Source organism: Acipenser ruthenus, chromosome 4, assembly GCF_902713425.1.
Source record: "Acipenser ruthenus chromosome 4, fAciRut3.2 maternal haplotype, whole genome shotgun sequence".
NCBI classification, from domain to species: domain Eukaryota; kingdom Metazoa; phylum Chordata; class Actinopteri; order Acipenseriformes; family Acipenseridae; genus Acipenser; species Acipenser ruthenus.
Window position 1 is genome coordinate 80,461,450 of NC_081192.1, and position 27,933 is coordinate 80,489,382.

The 27,933-nt window shown below is 38.8% G+C and overlaps 1 protein-coding gene across 1 annotated transcript in view; it reads right to left on the bottom strand.

The window, feature by feature from the left end:
• Nucleotides 1–22,935: 22,935 nt before the first annotated feature.
• Nucleotides 22,936–27,933, bottom strand: part of LOC117400227 (septin-7) — a gene marked incomplete at its 5' end in the record, with an annotated part of 41,347 nt that continues 36,349 nt past the window's right edge. The window contains 3 exons of the mRNA XM_033999839.3: nucleotides 22,936–23,903; nucleotides 25,070–25,215; nucleotides 25,318–25,453. Coding sequence (XP_033855730.2) covers nucleotides 23,864–23,903; nucleotides 25,070–25,215; nucleotides 25,318–25,453 — 322 coding nt within the window. The remainder of the gene's footprint in view (nucleotides 23,904–25,069; nucleotides 25,216–25,317; nucleotides 25,454–27,933) is intronic.

A 27,933-nucleotide genomic window follows, 5' to 3' on the forward strand; every position in this document is an offset into this window, starting at 1 on the left:
CCATTTTGCCAATAATCTGTGTACTTTACAGAGTATAAAACAAAATACTGTTACTAAGTTACTAATGCCAGAAATAAATCGTATATATTTTGTGAATTTACAGTAACTGTACAAACTATTTTAGGAAACAGACATGGCTGATAGTGGAATGTGGTTTTCTACATAAAGTGCAATATACTGGGTAGCCCCAAAAAAGGAAACCGGCCCTTGAATATATGTAATGTTACCATATGTACAGCTACCTCACTTAGGAATAGAATCAACTTAAAATTGAGCCTGCATGAGTTTGAACACTCAGCCTCCTCTACTGATGCCTGTCTCTATCTGTTTCAAAGCATCCTCTGAGTCATGTGTTAATAAATGATAAGAGACTTACATGTTTATATTCAGGAAGGAAATGAGAAAACACATCCATTTAATAGCTGTTTTGCAAATTGACTTCTGAAGGAACTTAAAAAAAAAAAAAAACAACAATTGTCTTGAAGAAAAGATATAGTAGCTACAGAAAAGTAGTACATATCCCACCTGCACAAGTGCAAGCTTTATGGGAAAGAAAGTTGGAAATGAAATGCCAGATGTGAGGGAAGTTTCACTCATGATGAAGAAGACTTTTGTTAAAAATATGCATGGCAATTATGCAATAACTTACTGTAAAGCCATACATATTTGCAACCAAAATATTTGTCAAATCACACCCATAAAACCTATTTTGCTCCAGAAATGTTGGCGACATGTTGCAATATATGAAGTATGTATTGTTAGTGGAATTTGATATTCGTGCCAAAAATGTTTTGTTTTTTTTTCATACGAGAAAAACGCATAAGACTCGCAAATATTTATAACTTTACAGTATATTTTTAGAATTAAAAACAAAACGAAATGCAGAAAGATGAAGTCACTGCTGCCGGTTCCATATTTATCATTTATGATTAATGTAAATCATCAATATTTAACTTTTTGAAGTGTGTTTTAGATGCCTGGTCAGTTGTTGTGATGTACTAATTTTAAATACCATAGCAGTAAAACAGAAGCTTGGTAACACTATTGACATTGCTATAGCAAACTCCTGTAAACTTACATATGGGATTCTAGGAAAAGAAGTGAATTAACTTGACCTTACTGCTTTGCAACACATCTCCATTTAAAATCCATAGTCCAATTAATATAAGATTCAGCTTCTTTTAATAGAATCAGGGGGATAGACAGGCACAGAAATAGCCAGTCGTTAATTAAACTGGATTTATACTGCAGCTGGTGAATGGAAAATTAAACAGTTTATTCTCAGCACTGATGTATTATTAGGAAATCCACTGGCTCACAGATCCTTAGTGACTAGTGACTTGTCTTTGTCCTTTGCTCCTGAGTTCACTGGTGCATTCTGTATTTATCTGTACCATTAAAAGGGATTAGGTGTTAATTTTAGCTCCACAGACAGACGGCTTCCTACAAAATGTCATGTTAATGTATTTCAAGCACCAGGGTGCCTTAAACAAAGTTCATTAAGGAATGTATCTTTCGTGGCTGATTTAAATTGAGGCTAAGACCCTATGGGCCAGGACTAAAGATAGACCTATAATTCAGAACCCACCTTGATTGCTTTCCTAAATCAATAAGTCAATCAGTCAATGTATTTAAAACTTTGCCACTGACACATAATGATTCCATATTGAGTGTAAATTACTAGCAATTAAGTCATGTATAGCAATATGGATTTTCCTAGTTGCGACTGGGATAATTTCACTTATTTGAGTGCACATATTTATGGGTAATTTTAGATCAACCTACTTACCCTAAAAGATGAACACATATTTGCTCTCAGTACATAACTCCTGGAGCGCTGGGTCTAAGTATCTCCTATACATGAGTATTTTGATGTACTGATATTTTTAGAACCAACAGCACAGTTTGTGTAGAGCCACCACATGCAAAATCACTAGTGAAGGTCCTGTGCAGCTTCATCACAGCAGTCAGTGAGACGTGGATATCTTCTGTGATAGAGGAGCGGGTTCATTGTCTATTTCGTGTTCCTGCCATCTGTCAACACGTTGCATGTCCTGGTTGATGTGAGGTTAATGGTTATGGTTGATTGTTTATAAACTCTGTGATAATCAGGTACAAAAGTAAAATAGAAACTAACTACAGTTTATTTCTGCAACTGCTTTGGACTTTCACAGACCCCAGTTTGGACAAGACATTGAGTAGCCCAAATTTAGTGCTAACAGGGGCAGGCGAGCTGCTGCTGCTGTTACGACTGGCTTGACTTAATGAGACAATGAACTGCAGCCTGTGTAACTAAGTGCTGTATCAACATGGAGAGCGACTAGGGCCCGACTGTGTTGGCCAATACTCAGGAATCGGGATGAGATCCGTCACTGCCAGGGAAAGGGAAGTGAAGAAGGGGAGGCTGGACAAGGAGAAAAGCCGGGGTTCGAGAGTGGATGGGGTGGGAGTGCAGGAGGTAAGCACTCGGGGAGAAGGGAGAGGCAGTCTCACGTCGCCATAGAACAGGGGTATAAAAAAAAAACTTTAATATTTTTTTTTGGTCCAGATGATTTTGTTCCCTAAAAAGCCCTTTCTACAGCACTTCAATGGAAAAACAAAGATATTTTTTTAATGTGGAGTCTTGGGGTACAGGGTTTCAAAAAAATAAAAAAAGGAACAGTTTTAAAATTAAAATCCTAAGTGATCAGGAACTGAAGTTTTACCAAACATTCTTTTGAATGTTAAGTGTTGGCCATTCTTTATTTATGTTTTGTTGTTGTCAGTTGAAAGAAACACATCTTATAACAAGCATGAATTTTTATTTTAAAATAGTGGTATGACACGAGATTAAAAAAGCCATGCTTTTAGACAGTCTTGCATTTCCTGGGTCATTTCATCTGTAGAGTGAAATTGTCCCCAACACTGGCTTCTTTTCTGTCAATAACCAGTCAGCTGCTTCCCCTATTGACTGACTTGCTTTTAGCCTTTAACAGATTTGATCCAGAGGACACTGCTGAGGTGAAATGACGAAGCAAACCAGTATCAGACTTCCTGAAATGCAAGGCAAGCAAAACTGAGAACGTGCATTAAGCTAAAGTAGTAGCAGATATCAGTTTTTAAATGAACATACATGTTTGCTATAACATGTGTTTCTCTAAAAACTAAACCCAATTTATGTAGCTGCAAAATTGGTAACTTTTGAAGCTACACTTATTTTAAAGCAAAACTGCTTTCCAAACAGAGTAACATAATGTGCAAAGGTACATCTTCCTGGTTCTGTAAGTCATCAGTAAAGTAATGGAGCATATCTGATACTGGCAGACTGTTAAGCACCACTCATCTTACAATTTAATTAGTGCACTGCACCTTCTGGTGTCTCAGCGTCACCTACCCTTGTACTCTAAAGGGGGATCAATCAGAAAGTATACAGACTATGGGTTGAGGCTTTTCCATAACCTCTACTTGTAGAGCACTGTTGGTAGTTGTGCTCTCTAGTCACCAAAACGGCAAGAGTAACAGTACTGAATGGGGGTCTTTCCAGCCCCCTATCTTATATTCTGTTAACATGTCTATGTACAGTATCAGATAAACAGCCTCTCAAGTGCTTCCCCATTTTCACAGTGAATGTAGTAAATATATCTCATGATCATCACATCTTCTAGGTGTGTCACTATTTATGCAAAGGTGGTCTGGAATTGCTGCCCCCCCCCATACACACAGATCTGCAGCTCCTTGCCTGCCTAGAGCTATGTGCAATTCCCTTCTCCCATTCTCTATGGTCATTTCTAATCTTTCACCTAGATAGATAGACAAGTCACAGGGACTGATTAACAATTCAGTGGAGGTAGAACCTGTATATCTTATATTCTGTTTTGGTCGTTTTTTAATGATGTCGATACAGTAACTGTCAATGCCAATACATCTGTAGAAGCCTGCTCTACCTCCAATTTGACATTGCTGAACTGACTGTATTATGCATTGGAGACCGCAACAATGTTGTGAAACATTCACCAGGGGCTTTAGTAGTCTTTGCAACCACACAGCAGCTTTGCTGAACACAGCAGCAACATGATAATGCCTTTGGCATACTGTAACCCTCTAATACAAATCACAACCTCATTTTTTTCTTTTTAATGGCTGGCCAAGTGTCCGGCTCATTTTATCAGCCTTAGGGACTTGCATCATCAGGAGTAAAGCCGTCATCTGTGCTGTACATCAAAACCATCTGAAAGCCCTCCATAACTTGATTAGAATGTATTTTTATTATCAACAAAATGAACCCCAGAAACTCCAAGCCCTGCAGAATCCTAAGGAAGGGAAGGGAATCTATGAACTCTATGTTACTGCCCCCCCATCGCCATTTAAAATTAGAAATCAATTGTTGGGAGAAACTGGCAATAGATGTGGTAAAAATACAAAACGTTCTCTATTGCAATCCCCTTTAAACCGTTTTGCACATTGAAAAATGTTCAGCGGGGACCCACTGCAAATTAGCTTTCTGAGCTGTGTGGGACAAAGCATGTCACGACTAACTGTTATGTGATTATCCTGTGTAATCATAAACAGCTGATGGAAAATGAGAGCATGTAAGACATTCATCAGAATTCCTCCCAACACACACATAATGGGGTAAATTGTTCCAACCAGGCTCAGATCTTCAATATGGTAAAGTAACTACAACATGGTCTACTTTCACATCACATACAGTGTTACAGGACCTTTTCTGCTATCGTTACTTTAAAATCTACATTCATGTTGGGAACAGGTTGGTAGGTCTTTTTTTTATTGTTAACGATATATCTATACACACATATATCAAGGGAACAGGAAGGAGCAACCAGTATTTAAATGTAAAAATGTAACTGTCCTAGCAACACTGCTGACCACTATTCAAAACACATGGCTATTTGTACTGTGTATGCATTTTATATCTCTGGTGTGTCTAGATCTATTTAGAAACTTAACAACAATGGCATTACACAGATGACTACAATAGCCTAGATTTCCCATGGTGTGATCTCCACATGTATGGTGGAAGTCACTATCATCACTAGATCAGTGGCTCCCAACCTGTTCCATTAAAGGTCACTGTAACAGGGGGATTTGTTATGTGTGTGGGTCGTCACTGGATAATAATGAGGCAGACACAGAGCATTGATGTTGACATGCTGCACAGGCCCACTGATTTATTAAACAACACAGGTGCTGCCACTAGGGTACCAGCAATGGTAACCCCAGTGTCAGATTTAATAAAGAAAACAAAACACCACAAGGCAAGCGCTAGCCTCATTAAGAGAGACATCTCGCTCCAGGAACCTACTACATTACGCAAACCTCTCTACACTGTTTGAACATCCCCTAAACTAACCTACTACTGTTGCTCCCGCAGTCCCGACCTCCCAGCAACTTCGGGTCATTGTGACGGTCCTGGCTGAGCAGAGCCTTCACAGACACACTCTTCCCCTTGATGTCAACAAAGCGCCCCTCTGTGTAGCATTGTGGTGTAGTCGCCTCGAACTGTGACGCAAATGCTTTTTGAGCTCTGCGCAGCCTCCCCTGGCAAGCCCCTCAGCCAATCCAGACCTCCCAATCAGCTCAATGCCGGACGAGCCCATCTGCTCAATTAGTTGTCTAGCAATGGCACACAGGAAAAAATAAACAAGCATCCTCGGTAATATAATCTAAGACAGGGGTGTCAAACTCCAGTCCTCGAGGGCCGCAGGGTCTTCTGGTTTTCATTCCAACTTAAGCTCTCAATTAACTTAACTGATCTAATTATTTGTTCAATTGGACATGTTTGATATTTTTTCAAGGCCTTTTACAGTTGAAAAATGCACTTGATTCCAGGTACATGTCCTATGAAACATTCTGAGGCCTGGAGAGAAGTGTTAAAGCTGTTCAATTAATTAAATAACTAGACCAATTAAGTAATTGAGAGCTCGGGTGGAACAAAAGCCAGAAGACACTGCGGCCCTCCAGGAACTGAGTTTGACAGCCCTGACCTAAGAGGTATGTCATATCAGATCAAATGGTTTAAAATCATTGAACAATAACGATGTGGCAGTGAATAGATACAGTCATTTCTACTTGACACCACTTGTAATTGAACTTTATTGAGAGAATCATAGAATACAAGACTGAAAGCGAGTGGTCTGTATCAAGTATATGGTCAGAGGTTAAAAGAATGTGGCACTGGAACAGTTAATGTGTAATGGGCACATTAACTGTTCCATTTATTTAGAGGCGGCAGTAGGTTTATATAATAGTAATGCTGCTACTACTACTACTAATAATAATAATAATAGGTGTGTCATTTTGTTTTCGTTTTTCCCCATACACAGTACCTTAGTGCTCAGCAAAATGATAAAGTATACATACTGTATTCTGTATTGACTATTCAATCAAAAAGGTCTGTGACTGGGTGCTTTTTGTATTTATATAAAAAAAAAAAAAAAAAAGATTTCTCTTCCAGTAATTTCTGGGACAAAGTACTAATAAAATACTGCTTAGTTGGAAGCAAAGCTAATGTAATACAGCTGAGTTTCCTCACTGATAGAGCTGTTGTCAGGTTACAGAGTCCAGCAGAAGCAACAGCATCGGGTTCATGAACTCCTCCTATGATAATGCTGTTTAATTGGACTCAAACAGGCTGATGTGGCAGATCAGAAGGTTGAGTTCTTCACTGTTCCCTAGGTCCTTAGTTTGAATCCAGTACTTATTAACTGCAATAGTTACCATATTTGAGGTCCAGTAAAAACCTTGAAACCAAGCTGTAAACACATCATACACATCCCAGTATAGTGGTTCTTTTTTTAATTTGGCTCTTCACCTCCCAAGTATTTTGCTTGCGTTTTCGGTGTTATAATGAATTTTGAAATCACGCACTGTGTCACAGTAAATAATTTCCAGCATGCTTTCTGATTGGTTGATTGAGTCAGCTTACTCAGTGTAGCCAGTTGAGGTAACAATCTGGGACTTTTGAACAGCACTCATCATGCTCAGTGGAGAAACTCTCTGTCAAGGACACCACAAACACATTTTGAGATGTTCATGCGTGATGTTACCAGTCTTGTGACACTCAAGTTAAATACTTAGCTATAATCTTCAATGGGGGATTGTGGATTGTATATAAATCTGTTTGAGTCCCTCATGGTTGGTATGTCTGTCTGTCGTCCATTAGGGAATCCTTGTTAGCAGAATATCATTTGAAAGACTCAAGCTAGGTTCACAATTATTTTCTTAAAATTCCCTATTGTTCGATAGAGTGCTGTTTATAAATATTTCCCTTTATATATTTAACTGTTTTTTTTAACAGATGATTGCCAATGTTTCACCAGCAGAGGGCCTGGAAATTTCATACTAGTGCCAATTTTTGTACACAACATTTTTAACAATTCATAATATACTGAGAGATCCACTGAAAAGGCATTGATAGTGATGAGATGAGGACAGTAGGTCTGCAATGGTGGTTATAAATGACTGAGTTGATGCACTCAAGTTTCCTACAAGTGCTATACTTATAGTATTTCTAACCATCACCTGTAATGTATACATTTTTTGTTTTAATGTCAAAGGAAAAAAAAATACCTGTGACTGGGCTTGCTCTGTCGCTGGTTCTTTGGTGTATTGCATGCCGCTGCGTAAAAAGCTGGGATGCGCAACAGGAGACGCGTTGCCAGGCAACTGATTGAGCTGGGAGGCTCGGCCTGGGGCTTGGCTGATTGGGAGTCCTGATTGGCTAGGGGCCGTAACATGGCATGTTAAAAAAAGCAGCGGCACCACAGCTCGGGGCTGCTGCGAGGCCACTGACCCATGTGCTGATGTTTACATCGAGGAGGAAAGCATACGCTTCAGAGGGAAAAAGCCAAGGAACAGAAAATAATTACTGCATGAAACCTTCAACTCCAAGACAGGTTCATGAAGGCACTGCCCAGCCGGGACTGTCAGAAAAAGCCGGAGTTGCCGGGACTCCTGGAGCAACAGAAATAGGGGATTTTGAGTTTAATCCCACACCAGTATAATGAGGGTTAGTTCGTCACTGGTCCTGCTGAGTCAACCAGGTGACGATCAGCAGCCGCCGGAGACGCTGCTGATGGAGCAACTGGAGGTGTGGTCGAGGCATCCAGAGAGGCAGGAGCTGCCGTCCCGGAAGGCCATAGTAGGAGTTACCTGCACCCTAGTGCTGAAGGAGGAGCTACTGTCTCCACCACAGCCCCACCGGCCCTGGGCAACAGTCTGGCACCTGTGGGTCAGAGCCTTTGACCCGTGCTCCCAGAAACTTGGTGTCTGGACCTCCCATTGCTGGGCCTGGGTCCTAGATCGCAGCATCACCAGGCACGGTTGTTTTCTCCACCTGGTGAACCAGACGTCACTACACTGACGCCGAGGCTCTCACTCCTGCCTGCAGCTGCAGCCGCCTGGTCACCAGCCTGCACTCCGGTCGTCTGTCCATGCCTCGTCCCCTGTCGCCGTTTCTCGGTCCCTTTGAGGTGGAGCCAGAGAGGACACGTGCTCTTTCACTGTTTATTTTAAATGTTTTTGTACCTGCTTCACCCTGTAATGCTAACATTGCTGGTATACTAGTGGCGACACCATGTAACTGCAATAATTCATTAACTTAAATTGTTTTTGAATAAAACCTGCGTGCCTGTGAGGCATGTCAAATGCTGTGTTCTATGTCCCGATCCAGTGATCACCCATACATGTAAAACATTTCCCTGTTACACTAACCCCTTTTAATAACTAAATTATTATATTAAAAAAATGTTCATTTTTTTTTTTTTTGCTGGCTCCAGAGTGGTGCATCCGGTAAAGGCACTCCACCCAGAGTGCGCCCTACAGCTTGGAGATCGCCGGTTTGAATCCAAGCTATGCCACTGTCGACCGTGGACGGGAGTTCCCAGGGGTTGGCGCACAGTTGGCCAAGCGCTGTCCATGTGGGGTAGGGGTTAGGTCGGCAGGGGAGTCCTTAGCTCACCGCACACCACTGACCTCTGTGACTGGCTCAGAGGACACGAGTGCTAGTCTTCGTCTCTCCCGAGTTAGTTCAGGGGTTGCAGCGGTGAGCCAGGTTGAATAATAAATGGATATTCCAAATTGGGAAAAAAATGGAAAATGAATGAAAATAGTAAAAAAAAAAAAAAAAAAAGTGCTTGTGTTGTAAGTGATTGTTTCAACGGAAAACAATGAGCTGTTCCAGGGTTGGGCAGGTGAAGACTAATGATAGCACAGTCAGGTTTGGTATCTGCCACGACCTACAGTAGTGCAGTTAAACCAGTCTGGATCTGCCAGTGTGCTCCATGACAAGCAGGGACAGGTTTGAGGGACACCACAGAGTGCAACTGATTCATCACACAGGAATGCAAGCAGTCCTTTTTATTATGCAACAGTGGCCTCAGCCCCAGCATTGAAACTTAGTAGCAGCTAGGCCAACCTCAATTTATGGTTTCCTTCCAGCCTCCTTTTAGGCCCTCTGTTATTGCAGAAACCCTGTTTTGAACTGTAGAAAAAACAACCTTTTTTTTCAAATGGTGTTAATAATGACAGTTATGATGTTTGATTTAATTTAATGAAAATTTGTACATCTTGCATAACACTGATCCCTGCTGGTGCGATGAGATAATATGGTACAGTCAGCACTTGGCTATACGATACCCAGATACATCAGTTGCGTTTTAACATCCTTGTATTAAGAAACAAATCAATCCCCATTATATATGTAATAAATAAATGCACTTGCCCATCACCAGTTTTCTGATAAAAAGCCCATCTCTTCAATGTTAAAATGTATTTGATTATCCGTCACAGCCCATGTTTTATTATTAATTTTTTTAATTTAATTTTTTTTTGTATGCACAAATCAGTCCATTGCATGTGGCTGTGTGTCGGGACAGTGTGTCCGTGCCATGCTCCGGGCAGCAGAGATACTCTGTTGGTTACACAGAGCTTCAGCGAGTTTTACCTGACGAAAATGCAGCAACAAATAAACAAACAGGATGTATTATTATTTTTTAAAATCTGTGGCCTTGCTTTTGTGCATTTTCATTTACAAGTGCACTGTGAAATTAGAGCCTTATTGAGCAGCACATTTTGAATATTGTTTCAATTCTGGATGATGTATTGTTTTTTTTCTGAATCTTTTGATAAACTGCATTGCCTTTTATGTTTTACGCAATTCTGTGCATGGGTAATATTTTTATTTCATTTTGCTATTGGGTCGTAATGTGGAATTTTACATACTGCTACAAATGAATACATACCTGGTTTAAAAGAACGTACAGTCCACGTGTCTACAGTCATGTCTTTTGACAAGTGACATGTTCAGAATCATATCATTCTGAATGAAAATACTTATGTTGAAAATATAGTACTGTACCCAACTACAGTACATCTAAATGGAAGCCTGTTTATTTTGAAACACAGTCCTGTCAGCTATGTATTTGACATTGTATATTTTTTACGGACAAGGATTGGAACGGGCCAAAATGAAATAATCAAATATGCTTTACACTCTTTTAACTGTCACTGAAGTCCAAATTTGTGAGTGCTGACTGTATATAGTTAATTACCTGTGCAATTCACCCTTGACTGTTTTGCACAGTGGTTAAGATGCTTACTTGGGTGAGGTAACTAACTGGTTTGAACTCAGTTCCACATGCAATTCCAGAAGTAATAGAGGTACAGATTTTACTGGTTTGCAGATGTTTTCTATTAATATGCACCAATCCCCACGTAAAACTGGTAATCATTAAAGCAGCTGCACAGAATATTTGATCTCTGCCTCCTTCATGTTAACATGTTCAAACAACTCTGGGGACTGGAAATTAACTTTACAATTTTGCCGAGAAATACAATTCTTTGAGCGTGAGTATAACTGCATACCACTTAGAGACCTTAAAGATATCACTTGGATCAACAGTACACACACTCAAGGTTCTCGTGTTGATAGAATTACTTGAAAACCTGTGTGCCAAGTGTCTGTTTGATTAATTGATGTAAAACTATGTTAAAACAGGAACATTCAGATCCTTTTTATATGATTTCTATCTTAGTGACAGCATTGAGTTGATGGGTGCAGAGTGGAAAAGAGTAGTTAATCACCTGTGAAAACCCCAGCGCAGAGGGAAAGAACAAACTAAACATGATTTATTAGCTTCTCCCCACACTACAGGCTTGGAAGTGTGTGGTGCTTCAGACTAACATGGCATGTGGGCACCTGAAATTACTGAGCCATCTTCTGCTTGAACAAAAACTGAAACTTACGTGGTCTGATTTTGTCACATGTTTCTAATAAGAGTTTACTGAGGTATACCATGGTGGTTAATAGTGAAGGAATAGCATGGTAAAGAACAGAAAACTATAGCTAACTGTAGTAAATGCAACCATGGAAAAGCATGGCCAACTGAAAATGTAACATGGTAACTTATCTGTGGAGTAAAGGTCAACAAGCCAGAGAGAGCATAATGTAACTCTGTACACATGGGCACACAGAAGCCTGACCACCTGAGTGCCACAACCCTGTCATTCTGGCAGTGATTTGGATTTCAGGACAGTGTAGCAGTTGTGCATTTGCTCTTCTCAGCACTGTCAACTCAGTGAGGGGGGTGCAGTATAAAGGGGTGTACAGAGTCAATCAGAGAGGTTTAATGGCAGTTTTTTTTTTCTGTAATATGCATTTAAAGGGTACAGGTCTATTATTTTTAGTAATTAATAAGGGCAGTTCAGGTTAAACCCAACCAGAATAGAAGTTTGTTCCAAAAGCAAACAGAAATAAAGCACAGAAAAATAGTTTATTATGAAACTTGAAAAAATCTGGTCACCAAAGGGAATTAATATCAGTGGCTACTCAAGACAAGTACCTGCTTCTCCAAGGTGCCTCAGTTTCTAAAGAGATAAATACAAATAAATAAAAAGGCTCATAAGCATAGTCTAGCACAAGATGCCCCGGGGCCTTCCATTGTGCATGGAATATTTATTTGTAAGTCTGAAATATTTATTAATTGGCTTGGTTTAACTGTTTTAAGATTTCCTTTTATACTGTATTTATTTTTTGGAAACTAGTTAAGTTTCATAAACATCTTAAAGACCAACTTGGTACAGGTAAGAAATATCACAGTTCTTTTAACAATTGTATTTTTCTTGTTGTTTAGAATCACTTTGTATATCATCTGTTACAGTCATCACGTGGTGACTTAAAAAAAAAAAAAAAGTTAAAAGCACTGCTGTGGTCGCTATAGAGCTGTCAAACATGTATTCTCTGTATGTACACCTGATACACCAGAGTGTAACCATTAACCTGTCCCCCTTGCACCCGATGGATGTAACACCACATTTGTAATATGTAGTATTTCTTACAGATGTATTCTTATATCCACTAGGGGAAAGATTATTGCAGGAGGACAGGTTAATTATTTTACTCTTGTGTACCAGCTCTGTGTAAACTTTTTAGTTAAGAGGTTGCTCTTTAAGAAGTTAAAAAAGCAAGCTTTGTGCAAGCTCAGAAAGATAACCATATAATTAGGGCTTCTGTTTTTAGGTTAATATTAATTTCATTTTTCAGTGCTTATTTTTAGCTATTTTTGAGTTATATGTAAATCGTTTTTTTTTTTTGGGGCTTTCGCTTTTTATATACTATGAAATTATTCGGTGGGGAGGTCCAAGTCTGATGGTCTGGGCAGGAGTGTCTAGTCACTACAGAACTCCGCTGGTAGTGATGGATGGCAACAGCTCTGCACAGCGATATGTTGACAAGTCCTAAGGCCTCACTTGGTGCCCTTCTTGCAAAACCATCCTAATGTGACAACATTCCAGCAAGACAACGCACGTCTACATGTTGCTCGTGTCACAACAGCTTTCTTGCAGAATGCGAATGTGAGAATCATGCCATGGATGCCTTATTCCCAGCACATCTCCACTCTGGCACGCACTTGCCGATTCTTCCTAAGCAACATACGAAGAATCCGACCCTTCCTCACCACTGCTCCACTCACTCCACTGGCTCCCGATCACCGCTCGCATCCAGTTGGTGCCAACACTGCCAGTGAAAGCACGCCGCGCCGCCGCCAGTGAGAGACTGCACAGCGACACCAGTGAAAGAGTACCTCCCACCGCCCGGAAGAGACTATCCTGCGCTACCAGAGAGAGAGAGTACCTAGTGCTGCCTGAGTCCTAGAGAGAGCCCCATGCTTCCAGAGCCCCAGAGAGGGAGCCCAGCGTCACCAGAGCCCCAGATCGAGAGACCCGCACCGCCAGAGCCCCAGAGAGAGAGAGAGCCCCACACCACTCGAACCCCAGAGAGAGCACCTAGCATCGCCACCCTAGAGAGAGTGCTACACGCCATGGCTGCAGCACCCAGCCCTCGCCAAACAGCAGCCGGGTTCCGAGGTTGCTCTTGGGGCTGTGCTAGCTAGCCTCTGCCCCGCTGTGTGGAGGGCGGCAGCGGTCCCAGGAAGCCCGGACCCAGGAGGGACTGTTGTCCAGGACTGGCATGGAGGTCTGGGATTGGTGGCTGCCCTGGAGCTGATTGCTTTCACTGTTCTTGCGTTAATTAAAATCATGTTTTTTTAAATGGCTATTTATACAGATTCTTAATCAACTCATGTTTGGCAATTTTAACTCAACTCAAACAACAAACACTGAGCACCTGGCATTTTTATGAAATCACATGACTTGAGCTCAGTATTTTGTTATCCCAAGGAACAATACTACTCAAACAATCAACAAACCTATCTGCTCACTTTTTAAAATGCAAATAACATTATGTATGTGCCCAATGAGCTATTGATGTCAAACTTAGACTGGCGTTTTAATTGTGCATCAGTATATATATATATATATATATATATATATATATATATATATATATATATATATACAGTGCCGTGAAAATGTATTTGCCCCGTCTGATTTTCTGCAGTTTTGCACATCTTTCACATTGTATTTGGTCAGATTTCTTTGTGGGTTGTAGTAGTATATAGAGGGAGTCTGAGAGAAAAAATAACACCAAAGTTTGGTGCTTCTTTCATTTGTTTGGTAATCAAACATGTAATCTTCAGGTCTAATCTTCAAGTTATTGCCCCCCCCCCCTAGTTAACTCAACCCAATTAAAGGGATAATTAGGGTCAGCTGTTTGAGTACTTTGGTTAACAACCACGCCTGATTTGGGCCAGCCCTGCCCAATATAAATCTGACTAACTTTGGCCCTTACCATCAGAGTGAAGTTGTCAGCACACAGGTTCTAGAGGCACATCATGCCACGAACAAAATAAATTCCTGAAGACCTCCGGAAAAAAGTTGTTGATGCCTATCAGTCTGAAAATGGTTACAAAGCCAATTTTAAGGCTCTGGGGCTCCACCGAACCACAGTCAGAGCCATATTGTCCAAATGGAGAAAGTGGGACAGTAGTGAATCTTCCCAGGAGTGGCTGTCCTGCCAAAATCTCTCCAAGAGCAAGGTGTAAAATCGTCCAGGAAGTCACAAAGAACCCTAGAACAACATCCAGGGATCTGCAGGCCTCTCTCGCCTCTGCTAAGGTCAGTGTTCATGACTCCACCATCAGAAAGACATTGGGCAAAAATGGGATTCATGGCAGAGTAGCAAGGCGGAAACCATTGCTCACTAAGAAGAACATGAATGCTCGTCTCAAGTTTGCCAAAAAGCACCTGGATGATCCTCAAGAGTTCTGGAACAATGTTCTATGGACAGATGAGTCAAAAGTGGAACTTTCTGGCCGACATGGGCCCCGTTATGTCTGGCGAAAACCAAACACTGCATTCCACAGTAAGAACCTCATACCAACGGTCAAGCATGGTGGTGGTAGTGTCATGATTTGGGGATGCTTTGCTGCATCAGGACCTGGACGCCTTTCCATCATTGAAGGAACCATGAATTCTGCTCTGTATCAGAGAATTCTACAGGAGAATGTCAGGTCATCCGTCCGTGAGCTGAAGCTGAAGCGCAGCTGGGTCATGCAGCAAGCCAATGATCCAAAACACACAAGTCTACATCAGAATGGTTGAAGAACAAGAAATTTAAAGTTTTGGAATGGCCTAGTCAAAGTCCAAACCTAAACCCCATTGAGATGTTTTGGCAGGACCTGAAACGAGCACAAATGTCACTGAGTTGAAGCAGTTCTGCATGGAGGAGTGGGCCAAAATTCCTCCACAGCGCTGTGAGAGACTAATCAATAACTACAGGAAGCGTTTGGTTGCAGTTATTGCTGCTAAAGGTGGCATAACCAGTAATTGAGTCTAAGGGGGCGATTATTTTTTCACACTGGGGCATTGGGTGTTGCATAACTTTCTTTAATAAATAAATGAAATATGTATCACATTTTTGTGTTATTTGTTCACTCAGGGTCCCTTTTATCTAATATTAGGTTTTGGTTGAAGATCTGATAACAGAAAATCAGACAGGGGGCAAATACTTTTCCACGGCACTGTATATATATATATATATATATATACTGAGCATCAAAAGAAACTTAGCACTTATATTTGAGCATAAAAAGAAACTTATCACTTATATTTGGATAAAATTCACTAGATGTGATCTAAAAATGACAAACTTTGTTTTAGAGCAGGTGCAGTGACTTTTTATTGTGCTGATTAACAATTGACATCACGAAGATGCTGCAAAATGATCTGTCGATCTTGGGCAGGTGTTGTGACTCTTGGTCTCCCAGTTCGTGGCCTGTCATTGACAGAGTGTGTCTGGTTATACCGTCTCGCCAGGTTTGAAATTGCTGGCTGTGAGCACCCAAGACAGTGAGCCATAGTACGCTGCCCTAGTCCAGTCTCCAAAATGCCGATTGCACGAAGGCGCTGCTCTCTTGACAGACGTGGCATATTGTTTTTTTTCTGTGATTTTCTTTATTGCTTTTAGTCAAGCTTGCAATTCAACAGCTGAAATCACTCCATATCCAGTGTCCAAACAACTGTCTCACTAATTAGGTGATTAAGTGCATATGCTTCAGTCATAGTCACTCAAATGTGTCATGGTCAAGGATGAATGATGGAGTGATTAAAAAGAAACCAAAAACATTTAGTCAATGTCCATCATTTATATATGAAAATAAATGTGTTCTAATAGTGATAAGTTTCTTTTGATACTTGGTATATATTGTAGCGTGCACGGGGGAAGGCAGCAGTAGGGCTGGTAGGTGACGTAATCACACACAAAGACATAAGCCCGATATACTCTCCTTGCAAAGAAGCCGACTCTTTTGTACAGCGGTATCGGCGCTATGCTTCAGTGCGAGAGGTCCCGGGTTCGCGCCCGCCCTCCGCCTGTGTGTGTATTGCCTCGCCCTGTGTGATACACCTGCCTGCGGGAACCAAGATCGCTACTATATATATACATTTACCCTCTCCAAATGCCAATACATTACCTCAATACAGGTTGAACAATTTTGCTATTCCCGTAATATGTGTGTGCGTGTTACAAAGTGAAAAAATAAGTGACATCTGAAACAAAAACACATTGGAAATGTGAAAAAACGCCAAGTTATCAAAAGTGCCCAGCCATTTAAAGTAGAGATATCAAAAACACAAGCCAAGTTTCAAGAAACCATTGGGGCAACCTTGCCCAGCATAAAGCAAATAGGCACAACTGTAGAACCGAGGGGGGCCAAGGTTATCCCAATTGTTTCTACTAACTTAGCTTGTGTTTTTTAGGCACAATAAAAGCAGATCAAATGCGTTAAAAACACAAGCCAAGTTAGTAGAAACAATTGGGGTATTTTGTAGTAAGTGCCACTTGCTCGCTATTATATACAAGACAAAATAAATAAATATACATAAATATATATGATGAAAAAATAACTTGTCAATAACGAAGAATTGTCAGTAATGCGTGCCTCAATATGAAGGAGCATTACCCGAGTATATTAAAACACAGATACTGTACCCTTTCCTCTCTTACCTGGTCCCCAGCAGACAGACAGTCACCACTCATCCCTCTATCTTGTCCTTTGAAATAAAAAAAAAAATCAATTTGTCACTATCCCCCTACTTTGTACGTGAAAAAAAAAGGATAGCCCCCCTTTTTTTACAAGGGTTTCAGTTGCCACGCCACCTCCCTCCCCTGCCCTTAGTATTTGTCTTGGTCTCCTACCACATACAGTGTTTAAAACATATTTACAAATGTAAGCACATGTTTCAATCTGAAATTGCAATTTGTAATTTGAATATATATATAGGGCACAATGAAATCTCAAGACTATCAAGGCATTCTGGAGCGAAACATACTGCCCAGTGTCAGAAAGCTCTGTCTCAGTCGCAGGTCATGGGTCCTCCAACAGGATAATGACCCAAAACACACAGCTAAAAGCACCCAAGAATGGATAAGAACAAAACATTGGACTGTTCTGAAGTGGCCTTCTATGAGTCCTGATCTGAATCCTATCGAACATCTATGGAAAGAGCTGAAACTTGCAGTCTGGAGAAGGCACCCATCAAACCTGAGACAAATGGAGCAGTTTGCTCAGGAAGAGTGGGCCAAACTACCTGTTAACAGGTGCAGAAGTCTCATTGAGAGCTACAGAAAACGTTTGATTGCAGTGATTGCCTCTAAAGGTTGTGCAACAAAATATTAGGTTAAGGGTCCCATCATTTTTGTCCATGCCATTTTCATTTGTTTTATTATTTACAATATTATGTTCAATAAAAAATCAAATGCAAAGTTTGATTTCTATTAAATATGGAATAAACATTGGTGGATGCCAATTACTTTTGTCAGTTTCAAGTTATTTCAGAGAAAATTGTGCATTCTTCGTTTTTTGTGGAGGGGTACCAACAAATTTGAGCACGTCTGTATATATATATAAATTATTTTATCAAATATACATATCTTTCCCTTTTCCTACGTCTCCTCGCTCCCCCCTGATTCTCATACTTTATTATTGTGAATATGAAAGACATATCTCTTTATCCACCCTTAGAAGGCAGAATAGGGCACAGATGCACCCCAACAAGTTCTTGGTATCAAAATGAAAGGTATGTGATTAAAGTGTTATTACATGCGATCTTCAAAGTCATGAGATATATTCATTTTAAAACTTGCTGGGGTGCACTTGCACGGCTTGCCGCTGACGAAGGGTTAATGGCATACCTTGGCATGGGGTGAGACAGAAAATAAAACCCATACAGTTCAACTCTACACCCCACCTGCTGTCCATATTCATGCACTGCCACATGCATATACTTTTTATTTTTTACTGAAACCTTACAGTATTCAAATTTAGTCAAAGTCTAAGAATTTACATATGCTGCTACTTTACAATTGGCTATGAATGTTAGGATTTATTACAGTTTTGGACATCCCTCAAACTATGTATACAAAGCATCTACAGGCCTTTGAATCTAAGCTGCTTCTGTAATTTTGCATCTTTGTAAAAAATAATAATAATAATAATAATAATTATTGAAGCTCAGTCTGAAACAATAACATGATTATTTAACCATCCCTGGGACACCCTTATATACAAGACCATTCATCTCAATTGGTTTTTTCAAGGTTAAATATTTTTTATGTATAACTAAAATAAATACTTAACACTAATACTGAAAAGCAGAACTCAGCATCAAACATATGGTAAAACAGTAAGGGAAACAAAAAAGAAAACACATCAAAATGGCATTACTCTTCAGAGAGCTGGTAGTTACTCTTATCAGCCACCAGAGGGATCCAGTCACTGGCTGTCTCAACTATAAAGTGGTTTCTTGTATTTCTATGTTCTGTGTCATGGTATTGGCAATTGTAAAAACATACAAAAGGTTTTGTCATGGTATCAAAATGCACCAATATGGACAAAACATTTCCAAAACATACAAACACATTTTTTTAAAGCGTTTGTTATTATTAGAAAATAACTAGTAAGAAATAACTTTAACAAACCATTATTTAAGCTTTGATCCCTCCCCCTCCTTTACAAGGTTTTGTTTTAACTGTCATGTCTTACGGTGTTTATAAATCTTATGAAAACAGACAAAGAAATGGTTTATTTAAATCTGCTACATCCGGCTACATAGTATACTTTTTTTAGAAACCATGGTAATTTTGGATAGCTATTTTCAGTGTGTTTTCATACATTAGACTTCAATTATACATATTTGTTTTAGATTCACATGACCTACACATGGTATCCATGCATCTCACACTTGCATACACAATCAACTTTATATAAAGGGTTAAAAAAGATAGGGAATAGAAACTCTAAATAAAGAAATACAACTGGGTGACCTCTGTATTACACATGTATAAATATTACCACTTACTAATGTTTAATTAGATCTAATTGTCTTCTGTCATTGAGGACGTTTTTCATGGGAACTGACAAACGAGAACTTTCTGTCAATGAATAAGCCGTTTGAAGCATTATTCACCCAAAAGCATGAGCAATCGACCTGAAAAACCAGGGGTCACAAATTGAGATTAGATAAAGGGGCATTCAGAACAGAAAATAGGAGGCACTATTTTACACAGAGAATTGTGAGGGTCTGGAACCAACTCCCCAGTAATGTTGTTGAAGCCGACACCCTGGGATCCTTCAAGAAGCTGCTTGATGAGATTCTGGGATCAATAAGCTACTAACCACCAAACGAGCAAGATGGGCCGAATGGCCTCCTCTTGTCTGTAAACTTTCTTATGTTCATATTTTCTTAAATGAAAAAAAAAAAAAAAAAAATTCAAAATGGAGAGATTTTAATTTTAAAGAAATTTGTAAGCAACATAAAACTTTCTTTTTGGTAAATAGTCATCATGGGTATGAAATGTATGGATCCCCACAAGGGTCAAACTTATTATACCAAAATGTATTGTATGTAGGCATTATAGCTTAGTTTCAAGACTAACCTATAAATGATCTTTAACATTGTTTATAAATAGGATAAAAAAATAAAAAATAAAAAAATAAAACTTAATTGTAGAATTATACCACTACATGGAACTGGAGTGATTTTAATTCAAGAACACAACAAATTGAAATGACCTTGTATAAAATAACACTATTTGTGTTGCAGTTGTGTGATAGCATTTATTTCTTACAATAGCAACACCCTCCTGTCAGTCAAACAAGACTGAAACAGACAGCACAGGATAAAATACAACTAAAGTAATGCTTAACAGTAATGAAAGCATACAATTACCAAAATTGTATATTAATGCCAACCTTTGATGTTCTGCAGTCTTCAAAAAATGATTTACAGGTATATCAAGAAATTAATTTCTAAACTTAAAATATAGCACTGTCTGCTGGCCAACTGCATCAATTATATTTTGTAGCAATACAATGTTCAATTCAAACTACAGTGCCTTCCAAAAGTATTGGGACAGTGAAGTCTAAACTGGGATTTTCACTATGAACTCTAATCATTTCTCCTGGAAGAAAAAAAAAAAAAAAACATGACAGAAGCACAACTCCTAAGTGTTTTATTTTTAATAAAGTCAATTCAGTTCTACCCTCTAGGGTCAATTAAACAAATTGATAGTGTTGAACCTCTTCATTTTGAAGGAGCAAAAGTATTGGGACAATTGGCTGACAGATGTCTCTTGTTGGGTAATTAGGCACTCATAAAAGAGCTGTGAACATCCTATCAACCTGTCTCGCTTTGACATCAGTGTTTGGAGTCCGTAGTCGAAAATCTATATGAAAATCATAGAACATTCTGTTAAAGAAAAGCAGGCAATTTTGAAGCTGAAAGAAAAACTCAATCAGAACCATAGCACAGAAATTGGGCATACCAAAATCAACAATTTGGAATATACTGAAGAAGGAAGAAACCACAGGTATAATTACCAGTCAGCCAAGAACAACATCTGCAGTTGATGACAGAAAAGTTATCAGAGCTGTCAAGGAAAACCCTAAAACAACAGTCAGTGAAATCACAAACAACCTCCAGTGAAGGTATCAGAATCCACAGTTCGCAGAAGACCGAGACAGCAGAAGTACAAAGGATACACCGCAAGATGTAAAACTCTCAACAGCACCAAGAACAGAAAAGCCAGATTAGAACTTGCTCGGAAATACAAATATGAGCCAGGAGAGTTTTGGAACAAAGTTTTAACCTTTACCAAAGTGATGGAAAGGTTAAAGTGTGGAGAAAGAAAGGAACTGCAGGTGCTCCAAAGAACACCACTTCATCTGTGAAGCATGGTGGAGGTAATGTCATGGCCTGGGCATGCATGGCCGCCTCTGGAACTGACTCACTCGTCTTTATTGATGATGTAACTAATGATGGCAGCAGCAGAATTAATTCTGAAGTTTACAGAAACATTTTTTGTGCTTATGTAGAAGAAAATACATCCATACTTATTGGGTGGCGCTTCGCCATGCAGCATGACAATGACCCAAAACATACGGCCAATGCAACCAAGGAGTTCATCAGGAGAAAAAAGTGGAAAATCTTAGACCTGCCAAGTCAATCTCCAGATTTGAATCCAATTGAGCATGCATTTTACATGCTGAAGAAAAAATTGAAGTCAGAACACCCCAAGGATAGACAAGAACTCAAAATGGCTGCAGCAAAGGCTTGGCAAAGCATCTCAAATGATTACACAAAGAGTTTGGTGAGCTCAATGTGTCGCAGACTTCATGCAGTTATTGCCTCAAAGGGATATGCAACCAAATACTGACTTTTACACCCTGAAAGTTACTTAAAGTGAATGTGTCCCAATACTTATAATAAGTGGGTTGAACACAAAGTATGTTTTTGTTCTAATATGATCAAATGTATGCATGGAATTATCCAAAAATAAAACATGCATTGTACTTATTATTCATATTAATCTCATGATCACAAATACAAATTGCTTGACTGTAAAGCAAAAATAACAGGTTAGACCTCACTGTCCCAATACTTCTTTCGGAGGGCACTGTATGCGTCTCCTTACTAGAGCAATACCCTCCTGTAACCCGAATGATTTATGTTTATTTTTACTTTTCCCTAATTGAGACCCAAAGAAATCAACTCTTAAATTTTATTACAGTATTAACCAATGTACATTATAATGTACACAAGGTTAAAAGCTTTTGGAACCAACTCAATGTCTACATGATGTTACCCAACTACCTAGAAATTTAGTTTTTTTTTTTTTGTAGACTCAAGGGGCATATTGTACAGTTGGAATGGTATATCGGATCAAATTGTTTAAGTAAAACTGATACATACATTTTGCTTACAAATCTTTAGTTTTTTTTTGGTTGATATCAAGTTTTACATTTAATATAGCATAGTGCATTCTATCCAAAACGACAATCACACTGGCTGCAGTAGTAGAGGGGTTGGTGTAGCTCTTTAAAAATATTTAAGCTGCACAGGTACCTACATTTTATTTTAATCTTCAATCTCCTTATCATGTTATCTTTGCTTAGTGGCTACCGTCTAATTTATTTTCAATGATATTCTACAAGTTTTCAAAAATGATCAGCTCTGTGAAATTATTTACATAAATCCCCAAAGCACTGGTTCTTCATCTTCTTGAAACCATTAGGTCACATGACCTCAATCTGGAACCCATTTTAAGATCACAGGTCAAAGCGATGATTAGATTTTGCTCTACAATATATAAAGTGGGCTACCTTCTCAACATAAATCTGAATGCAGATTTCATGTGAATGTGGAATGTAAGTGTACTGGAAGTATTTGCAGCTACTTCCTAAATACTGTATACAAGGTGTAGTAGATTAAATTATTGATGAACACAACAACTGCGTTACCTAGCAACACTAGTGATGACAACTACAGAATAATACTTTATCCTCCTAGTGCCACATTTAATTAAAATGTGATGCCTTCATTGGGGGGTGGGGGGGGTGGGGGGGTGAACTATGCATTTCAGGACTGTAGTCACTTTTTATAATGTCCACACACTATAGCTTCATGAATGAAGCTATTATTTTTCTCACATGAAAATTGAAGTTAAAATAAGGTTTCATTTTACAAAGATGCAATCCATTTACATCATCACAACTTTGTTTATTATGTGACTTTGTACAATACAAACAAAAAAAATACAGAGAAGCAGTACATGAATATAGTTCAATTTGAAAATGCCATACGTTTAGAAGTCAGGGTACCCAATGCATGTAATGAGAGGCAGACAAATGTGCAGATGTTAATTATTAACCTTTTTGCTACCTAAAGCAGTGATTTTTACAGGTAAAAAATGTAAAAAGTAGAATTTCTATAATTTCTTAACATATAAAACAATATTTTGCAGGTCCAATATATGGAGGGCAACTGTAAATGTTAAAGGCATACAATTACAGACCCCGCCCCCCCAAAGAAATGTTATATAAAGAAAAACAAACAAAGTCGGAGATTCCTCTTGGGCTTTAACTTATGCATATTTATATTCAAGGTTTAAAAGTGAAAGACATATCTTCTTCATAGGTCTTGTTAGATTAGGCTATTTTATGTTATATGCTACACAGTATGAGGTTTATGTGTTATATTTAAAGCATAGACAAAAGAAAACATTTATGGCATTTCTTCAAAAACACCTTCTGAAGTTTTTGACATAATGGAAGAACAAGTATTTTTTTCTGTAAACAATCAACCACCAGAACAAGATTGTACAATAGTAAAAGATCTCATCTGCATAAAAAGGGTAGACATCAGTTTAAAACCAAACAAAAAGAAACAGAAGAAAAAAAACTTAGAATTCAGCATTTCATCCAAAAACGATACATTAGCAATATACTACCAAAATAAAATACAGTTCATATTAGACAGTACTGGACTGGCTGTTTGGCATGCTGATGCATCCAACATTCTGGATATAATGGTTACATTGGTTGGCTGAAGAAACCAAAATAAACACTGTTGTCCAGGCTGGCAAACTGACAACTAGTACATCATAGATTGGTGGTCCTTAAATGCTTTAAAAGATCTTCCCCTTCTTTTTGTTCTTTTCCAAGGTCCTACATTAAAAGTAAAGAAAACAAACAAAATAAAGCATGTTTCCTCTGCATGTGAAGCACACTGATGGTTGGCTAAGCTTCTGTGTCACAAGAATCATAAAATACAAGGCCAGAAATTATTATCTACATAAAACAGAAAAAAGAAAAAAAGGGAACTTGGGCAGTGAGTTCACCTATCTCCCGAATTAACTAATTCTACCTTCAGAGTTAGTTTCGATACAGAATTAATTAGTTTGGGAGTAAAAAACAAAATAAAACTAAAATAGTAGTCTGCAGTACAATCCAACGAAAGCACTGTGATGTAGTATCTGCATTGCACACATGTACTGTCTTACTTCAAAACGCTTCTTCCTCTGGTGTTTATGGTTGTGTTCTTAGTGTATACTTGAATGTGTTGGTAAAACAAAGACTGAATCGTTTAAAAAATGCACACAGTACTTTAGTATTTAGGTGGTTTCCACCACTGAGATCTCCTGTTATTTAAGTGAGACCCAAAACTACATTTGATTTGCCATAGGTTACGATACAATTGCCAAAATACGGCCCTTCTGCAGGGTTGAGATCCTGCACATGGGAATACGTGCGTTTATGTGTTTTGGTTAATTTTTCTTTCGCTTTTTTGTAGTTTATAATAAAAAAGAGCCAGATGCTCTGCCTGAAACATGCTGCCTGCTGTGACTGATTACGGGAAATGGCAGTCAGGACTGGTCTGCTGTGAATTTCTGATGAGCTGGTAGGCATGTCCCAGTGGAGTCTCTCACTATAAAAGGAAGATGCTGACACATCTCAAGCATGGGAGTCTTGTGACTAAGATGGCATTGTGAGCACTTACATTATCTGAAGACATTACTGCGAGTACTATGAAAAGATGTAGCCACCGTGTGTATATCGGGGTCACACTTTCCGTACAGAATTGGGTTTAGTTTAGGGGATTTTAATCCTGACAAAAGTACAAAATTGAGGGTATATCAAGTTTCCTGCAGTGGAACATCCTTTTTAGTCTGTCTGCAGGAGCTTTTCTGCTACTTGTACTAAGGTAAACCTGTTACATACACCCAGTTTTTATATAGAGCGCTATAGCTATATCTATATATAGTAACATGAATATTGAATTATAGCTTTATGAGTATAAGGGCATTGTGTGTGAAAACGGTAATAGTGTTTACCTGGAAGAATCTAACTTCTGCTGCTCCAATATGCGCTGCTGTGCCTCCCAGTTCACTTTCTCATCCTCGTACTGGCGGCGCTTCTCCTCCAATTCTTTGTGCTGGGCTTCCAAGTTCTTCTTCATCTGCTCATGGCGTCGCTGAAGCTGGGGAGGGAGGGGTGGGTAGACACACAATGAGTTGCTTGTATAAGTATTAGAAGTCATCTAAGAGCCAGATGTTACTAACAATGTTTTGTAAGTCTGTACCTCTGCCTCAGAGTCTTTCAGTTTCTGAATCTTCTCCTTGACTTTCATATCAAAGACCTGCTCCATTTCCATCTCCATCTTTTTCATCTTAGTCACGTGTTCTCGCCTCTCCTCCTCCATCTGGGCCAGAGGGCTTCTGCAGATATCCAATAACAAAATATAAATAAGAAGTAGCCACATTGCCAGACACAGGCCTTACTTAACACTGAGTGTGTACATCAGCACTACCCTGAAGGAAAAGAAGATGGGCAATGATGTGATTTTAATCTTTCAAAATAGGCAACTGCAGAAAGTCTATTTAACAGGATGCCCAGTTAAATGATGACATTCAGAAATCTCTTTGGGAATGTTTTTTTTTTTTTTAATAAAATTACATATACTGTACCATGTGAAAAACACACAAGCATTGTAGCAATACCAACATCCAGGTCTCCTGGGCAGTAGATCACTCCAAGTTAGACATTTGAGAGACAAAAATCATACCATAGCTTTTAAGCAAGCTTGAAGAAGGGAAAGAAGAGAACAAATATTTTTCAGTGGCTCAGTTATAACTCTTGTCATGGATGTCCCAGCTATCCAAAGAGTTGCACTTCAGATTATATTAAATTAGTATTGTACATAAAGCCTTGCTTTATTTAAGCATTCAGCACATATCCTACCAAAATGCCTAAGCTACTTTGCAGGCACAAGTCATTGGGGCAAAGATAAAATATACTTAGTTTCCAGTACCTCAACCCCACGGTTATTATTAAACTGACTGTATGTATGTGGTCAGACATACAGGTGTCCATTACGCCAAAACTGTAATAAGCGTTGATTACATTTCTCCTTACAGCACTTGCAAAAAATATATATTTTTCCTACCTACCTTACCCATTTTCCCCCCCCCCCCAATAGACCTGGAAACCAATTTCTTATTTTATTTTTGGCCCTATATATATTTATAAAGCAGAATATGACAAGCAAAATGAAATGTAAACCACACGAGTTTGGTTAGTTACAAAATTAGGCATCTGAATACTACAAGCCAAATTGTAATGAAAGAGCAATTACAGTATTGTGTAACATGACCTAAACTATAAGCATTTATTTTAGTAGCTGGTAGAGTTTGATCAAAGAGTTAAAAGAATAATTTTAAAATGGGTATATGGAGAAAAAAATACTTCTAAAAAAAGCCCTTGAATGTTTTTGGATAGACAGCGATCTTAGGTAAGTGACGTGTTTCAAGTACTGTACATCCCAGTGTAGAGTACCTAGTGTTAAGATCTTATCTCAAGAGGGTTTTATTTTTGGTTTGTATATTTTCTTATTTTCCAGGAAGAAAAACCCATTGGGTTTCACAACTCACAATGGTGTCCAAGGCACAGTACTGGTAAAATGTTAACATGGTTATAAGCGCTGGTTAATATTAGGGTTGTGCTGATAAGAAATATTTGTCAGCCAATATTAAATAAATCACACTGTCAGAATGTATTTAATAATTGTGTAAACAAGGGCACCCGAGGGATCGCTTTGTTTTGTGTTGACTAATTGACATGTTTTTATTCCATTTAATTAATACCTATACACTTTACATTTCTTACAGGCAATTATTCTGAAAAAAGCTGCATTTACTTAGCAAATTGGAGCAGTGAATGCAAAAAGCTTTTTTTTTTTTTTTTTAAATGAAAAAAATTAAGATTTGTACTAACTTAGGGTATTTGGCCAAGATCCTAAAATGAAATCAATATATTTCCAATGTATTTTATCATTAATTTCCTTTAAATGTACATGACCAATACACTTTTGTAGAGTGTAAATGTACTGTACAAGTACTAATTCACTACTTTCCATATTCAGTGTCCTGCCATATGAAAATGAGCACTCCCAAAAATAATGGTATCATCCGAAATACCCACAATACCTCCCCACCCCAGTATAACTATCAGCCGCCTGCACTATGGAGCTGAGAAGGAATATACATTATGCCTCGGAAAGTAGGTGTGCGTGATATTTCACCTTTTACATGAGGCGGCGTAACTGGGCATTCTGACCATGGGCGAAGTGAAACGCAGATTAGCAGAGATATGAACCCTGTTGAACATGTCTGGGAACACTTCAATAGAAAGTTGCGGAAAACTCGGCTGCTAACTGCAGACAAAACTCATCTAACTATCGCAAACTCTGGACCGGAATGTAATACAGGGTTCAGTCCCTGCAATATGCAAAAGGCCAAGGTACTACATACTGATGCGTTTGTTTCTGCTCAGGTTTTGTGCTTATGTTGTGCCGCAGTTTGTATAATAAATGTTACCTCTGTTTGAAGACTGCTCATTTTAATATGGTATGGCACTGTAATACTTTGTAGTAAATTTGTGCAAGTGAGGTAGTAACAAGGAAATGTTGTTCACCACAAGCATTATAAAAACAATGAAAGCCTGCCCTGCCACCATTTACATTTAAATATATTAATGGACATCACTGGCTGAGGGCAAGAACATCTAAAACTAACAAAAATAGGTTTTGAGCATTTACAGTTTTAATATCGAAATATGAATCAATCATCCCATGGTTCTTCATGTTTTGTAGTCATATTCTTGCACTCAACCAGCAACATCTGCAATAAATACAATACAT